This window comes from Malus sylvestris, chromosome 3, assembly GCF_916048215.2.
Source record: "Malus sylvestris chromosome 3, drMalSylv7.2, whole genome shotgun sequence".
Classification (NCBI taxonomy): domain Eukaryota; kingdom Viridiplantae; phylum Streptophyta; class Magnoliopsida; order Rosales; family Rosaceae; genus Malus; species Malus sylvestris.
The window spans coordinates 26,601,593-26,607,592 of NC_062262.1; the positions used below are offsets into that span (position 1 = coordinate 26,601,593).

The 6,000-nt window shown below is 38.4% G+C and overlaps 1 protein-coding gene across 2 annotated transcripts; it reads left to right on the forward strand.

The window, feature by feature from the left end:
• The first annotated feature begins 1,751 nt into the window (after nt 1-1,751).
• Nucleotides 1,752-5,610, forward strand: LOC126614342 (uncharacterized). Of its 2 annotated transcripts, none has more exons than XM_050281952.1 (3): nt 1,752-1,947; nt 3,943-5,172; nt 5,333-5,610. In XM_050281952.1, exons 2-3 carry the CDS (start codon nt 3,994-3,996, stop codon nt 5,447-5,449), a joined length of 1,296 nt encoding a protein of 431 aa, XP_050137909.1. In that variant the 5' UTR covers nt 1,752-1,947; nt 3,943-3,993; the 3' UTR covers nt 5,450-5,610. The 2 variants fall into 2 exon arrangements, with proteins under 2 accessions (XP_050137909.1, XP_050137908.1); XM_050281951.1 differs by having other exon boundaries at nt 1,756-1,947; nt 5,324-5,610.
• Nucleotides 5,611-6,000: the final 390 nt, after the last annotated feature.

A 6,000-nucleotide genomic window follows, 5' to 3' on the forward strand; every position in this document is an offset into this window, starting at 1 on the left:
CTATTGAATCTATGAACGAGGAATCCTATTTTATCATCTCCTCATTCTACATAGGATTGTTTTGATATCTATCCTTCGTTTTTTTACCTTTGTCTTGCTCGGGGTAGCTCGAGCAGCTGTGAGAAACAAACTTTCTTTGATTTCTTGAGGGCAACAGATCAAGAGATGGACGACTGCTCCCCTTTAAAAAGGTAATTTTGATTACTTGTTAACATATGTTATTTTCGGGACATTTGGAATATAGATCATAGAGTGGAGTGACAGTAGACTTCTTCTACTGTAACTGGCCAGCCTACTTGATAGTTATCCTGATCGATATCTCATGCATTTGGTGCAACGCATTTTCTTTCAAATTGAGGAAGCATGGGTAACCTCTAATGGATTGTGTTCTGCAATCACTCTTGTGTACTTCTTGAATAATCTTGTTCGTCGTTGGGCATCTACTTTTGTACAGAACTTCAATGTCTTTACTTGTCTTCTGCATTCAAGCATATGAAACAAATTGTATAACGTTTCTTTGCAGGGCTTTGTTCTTCTGGCATTGCAGACAGTTCCCATGGTCCTGACAGGTACCCATCGAGCATGGAGGAAGGGTAGTTTACATGTTCCGCCAGCATCTCTAAGCGTAAAGTTTCTTCCTCCAATAAGAACCGATGGTCGGACAGCTGACAAGATTGACGCACATTAAAATGGTGCATGACTTGTATGTCCAAAACCTTCCAAAGTCACAGAGGCCTCTTGTGTTAGAAGAATTCACGAACGGTCAGTAATAGTTGTGGAGCTTGTGGTACTAAGAAGTACAAATTCTAAGTAATCATCCATTCTTTAAATTACAATCCCCTATTAATTGTAACTAAATTAGTTTTGAAATGGCGAGGAACTGTAGTTCAATTGATTAAGAGTAATAACTCGACGCCTAAGATCTTAGGTTCGACTCATCTGCCCCAACATTGATTGTATAAAATTAGTATTGAAATGTAAAAGTGATCCGAGCATGCACAAGCATTTGGGCTAGGGCTAAACTTTGGGGTATAAGAAAGTTCAAACTCTTAACATGTGGGGTATGAAGACATAAGTTTTCTACAACTCTTTAATTACAAACCTCCCAACTTGAACATGAGTCTTCATGATGCACAATATGTCAGCCACACTTTGATTCCTAAATTTGAATTTAACTCAAAGAGGCAAACAAAACTCCTTTTAAGTAGCAACTATAAGTTAAGTTGGATGCTAAAGTACATTTTTCTGATCATCTACCTAAGAAAAATAGCTCGTGCGAACATGATAATTTTTGAGTGGTTGACGTTTGACCATTTAAAGTATAACATTTAACTTTCTCGTCCATCTTTGGAATGTTGACATGTGCGTCATTCTTTTGGTAAATGTCTTTTTTGGTCTTTTTGAACTTGGCGTACGACTATATATACTTTTATTAATGCTTTAACAACACGTAGAAGGTGAACGTCACACTCATCGTAATTTAGATGTTTTGTGCATGAGCGGCCATATGGGTCTTTCCAAACTTTACAATAGGCGAGTCAATCGTGAGACTTTGTTTAGTTCTAAGATAAGTCATTTAAGTTGATCAAATTCAAATTCAAATTCAAATTCAAATTCAAAACTTTTATAAGAAAATGTGAGAATTAGTGAGGGATAAGAACAAGCAACAACCCACTTTTATCTTATGTGTCACCGCACCGTTTACATCTTACAATGTAACATATGGCCAAATCACACATTAATTAATTAATTATATTAACTTCAGCATCGAAAGTGACATTTTCTCCGAACTCATACTTCTGTTTCTCTGGTAGCATATTTTTTACCCGGTCCCCACCTCGTCCCTTCCGCCTGGCCCAAAACCCAAAACCTCAAGATTCCCAGATATCAACGACCAGTGAAGCTTTTGTTCTCTGTTCGACGACGTCGTTGCAACACTTGGAGAAGGTACTGCCACTTTCTTCCCCAATCTCTCTCAGTCCCTAGCTCAGCTTTGATTTTTTTTTTTGTTTTACTTGGGTTTACTTAAGTCTAATCAAAGCTCAAAACTTTTCCTTGGGTTTAATTGCAAATTAATTTTTAATCTCTATGTTTTATTGGGTATCAATAAAAATTAAAACTTTTAATTTGGTTTATCTATCTTCTGAGTTGCTGTTGTGTAGGAATTCAACCAAAAAAAAAAAAAAAAAAAAAACAGAGAAAATGAATAAATACGGAAGTGTGGTTGTTTAGGTGAGTGGAGTTATTTGCTTTTATTGACTCCATTTATGAATAAGTTAAATATTAGCTTTTTGTTAAATAAAAAATAAAATATAATCTTTATGAAATTTTGGGGTTAAATTTCAATATTATTTTGAAATTACATATTCCATATTACAATTCTATGGCCCGCTGTATTCAGCTTTTGTGCTTGTATGCTGGAAGCTTGAAATTTGAAGGTGAAAAATAAGGATGGAAAAGCTTGTGTTGCCTGGATTTTAATTTGTTTGTTGCTTCTGGTGTGCCTATTTTTTGTGTCCCAGTTTTGAGTTGAGTGACTTGTATCAATCAATGTCGATATAATTATGCAGTTTGGTTCACTAGCATCTGTTGTGTGGCTTATATTTGCGTTGGCCTATTTAATTTGTTGTCTTTCTGATGACATTTTGCGATCATGCTTGTTCATTGTAGTTGTTTGTTGATTCTAAAACAGTCGATTTCAGTAATTAGGAAGCGGGTTTGTCCAAAAATCGTAATTGGTAAATGGTTTCGTTTGTTGCTTGACTTGGTGCACGGGAGGTTAGCTGCGGCTACCCTGTTCTGTACAAGGGCATTACACACATAACTTATGAGGGACATTTGAATTTAAACCAAGCTATGGGAATTTTGAGAACTATAGAAGTTGTTTATGACGGAATGTTGAGTTATACGATTAAACCTCAACTGTCTCTTATACTGGTGAATGTAGAGTCTAGTCCAAAGCACTTGCTCGTAACATTTTCTTTCTCGTTCGTGTAATTATTCTGGTATGAATTTCAAAGTGATGATTCTTTTGAATCTCAGTTTGCAGTTGTACGTCCTAAGAAGTGGTCTCAGAGTTGGTTTCCTAGAGTTTCAGATTACTTCTTATTCACCATTTGGTGGAGAAGTATAAAGATAGACAAAACCAAAGGCAGACTGAAAACTAAGTGCTGAGTAAAACACACGTTTGTGTTTGGTGTCCTACCTCTGCTTGTCCGAAAACCCCCAAAACTTAACCAGGAAAATAAGTCAAACATGCATTCGTGAAAAAGGAGAGAAAAGGGTGGGGTTTCTCTAGGTTGAAGAATGGACCCAGCGGGAGTCCCACAGAAAGCTTTTAGCCCCGTGGTAGAGCGCGTCTCTGATAATTGTGTAGTCAAAGGAAGAAATCAACCCATGAAAATCAACTCATTATCCATGGTTTCCTTATAAAAGTTCCCTTGCTCTTCAGTTTTCCATTTCAGTTAGAATTTCTTATTGGGCTTAGTGTTACTTGCAAGTAATGCACAAGTACATACCACATGGATTTTTCATTTATTATCCAGTATCTTTTGTAAACATTTGTTTCCTTTCTGGTTTGGAAGTTTACTATATCTTCAGAATCACGATTATGAAATTATGTGAATTTACAGATTGTGGTTAAGTTTTAGCTTCTATAGCTCAAGACTAATTATAGTTGTGGTTAACGTTTTTGTTTTCGTTAATTTTATTTGATATGGTGAAATTTTAAGCTATTAGTAGCTGGCTTGTAGCTTGTGGAGGTTAGTTTACTTCCTAAAGTTAAGTATCCAGCTTAATAATTTTGAGGAGTCTGGAAGTATTGGTGAATATGAACATGATTTCAGTTTGAATCCAATATATCATTGACATGTAAATTCAAATATCATGTTCCATATCAATTTTCTCATTTAAACTCACTTTAAAGCCTTCCTCTTGCTGTAGGGTGGGAAAATTTCGGGGAAGAGGACGAGAGTTTGTTAAAAGTGCCTGAAGATGAGCCAATCGGATCAAGGGAACACCCCTGATGGCTCGTCAAGTATCCCCATGAAGCGAAAACGTGGCCGTCCACGGAAATATCCCAAACTAGATCTGGAAGAGAATGCTCATGTGACAAACACTCCAAATCTGAATATGGGGGAAAATGCTGGTAATGGTGTTCCTTCTGCTCCTCCTGGGTTTTTAGGGAGGAATGGATACCAGCCCCATCGTCGAGCTCCCACTAATGGTGCAGCTGATGTCATGGTCGGAACAGTAGTTTCTGGTGTCATTGATGCAACATTTGATGGAGGATATCTACTTAGTGTTAGGGTTGGCAACTCTCCCACCACTTTGAGGGGTGTCATCTTCAAGCCTGGACGTTACGTTCCTGTTTCAGCGGAGAATGATGTGGCCCCAGATGTTCAAATGATAAGGCGAAATGTGATTCCAAATCCAGCTGAGATCTCTCATTTCCATGGTTCGAGCCCTCGTTCTAGAGACGCCATTCGATCTGTTAATCATGTAACATCAAAACGCAAACATATGGTTCCAGTGGCACCCCAAACTGCTAACCCACTACTGTCCAGAGGCAACTTGTTGCCTGTTATACTGCAACCTCGAAATTTATCTGAAGGGGTACCACTCACTGGTTTACCAAATTCTGTTGCTCCAGGTGCTCCTCCGACTAATGGGTCCATACGCACCAACCGGGTGCCACTCACCAATGAAGTTGCAAACCAATCTTCAGATCTGACAACTTCAATAGTTAAGCAGGTTCCTTCGGTTCCTCCATCAAATGGGTCGATATCTACCAACCAGATTCCGACAGTTGGAAATCAATCGTTGGTCTTCGAAGGTGGACAAAATGAGAATGGTACTTGTAATCAACCATCGACAGAGATGCTGAAGGCAGAAGCCAAATCAACGAGACTCCCAAATATACCTTTTGAAAAACTGGTTACCGAGGTAGTTAAGAGGATTGATACACCCTCACAAGCCCCCGCACATGCCCCCTTACATTCAACTGAGATAGACATTGAGGGTAGCAAGTCAACTGGCAGTGAGCTGGAGGACGATATGAATCAGCCTCTAGTAATTGAACCTCTGCAAGCCATACAGCCTAAAGACCACTCTGTGCCACATTCAAATCCCCCGGAGGACAACAGAAATGGAAAAATGTCTGAGCTGTTGCAGGTAAAGGGACTCGTCTATTACACATATCCTTATGCAATAGTAGTTAACTTATTATCCGAACATGTACATTGATTCTAAACATCTCAACAAGTTTTTTTTTTATTTTTTTATTTTTTATTCTTCTTCTTCTTTTGGCTGGAAAATCAACAAGGTTTTGCAGGAAAGCATGAGGGAAAGTGAGTCAACCACAGCTTCGAGAGTGAAGTCGGATGAACCAAGCCAAACTGCGCTCGGAGGTGAAGAATCCGATCGTTCAAGAAAACCTTCCGAGGCATGAAGTGTTTGCTTTTATGGTTGCCACCTCGTATGGATACTGTGTACATGCTATGGTGATGGACACCATTGCATGATGTGGTAATCAGACCAGTGTGTGGAAAGATTGTGTTTTTAAACGAAGGATGTTGGATAATAAGTACATAGAAGGGTTGTTTTCTTAAATTAGGAGCTGTGGAAGATTTGTTTTTACGCATTTTATAGTTTATTTAAGAATGATAATTTGTTTTGTGGTGTTCTGTATGAGATACTCTCGGGTTCTTTAACTGTTAGATCTTAGTCATTGTGAAACAAAGATTTAACAGTTAAAAAACTTGGAAGTATCTCAATACTCTGGAGGCCAGAGAAAATTCCGGCTTGGAAAAGACAAGGTAAAAATCCAGACCAAGCCGGCACGACCAATAATCCAGGACATGGTTGAAAGCTAAACAACTAAACAAGGGGACAAGTAAGCCTGGGATTTCAGAATATTCTGTTGTTCCTCTGTTTCCAACTGAAGGAATTCAGAGCATTCGTTATGGAAGTTGGTCAAGTTTATATTATCCCTTGTCTGGT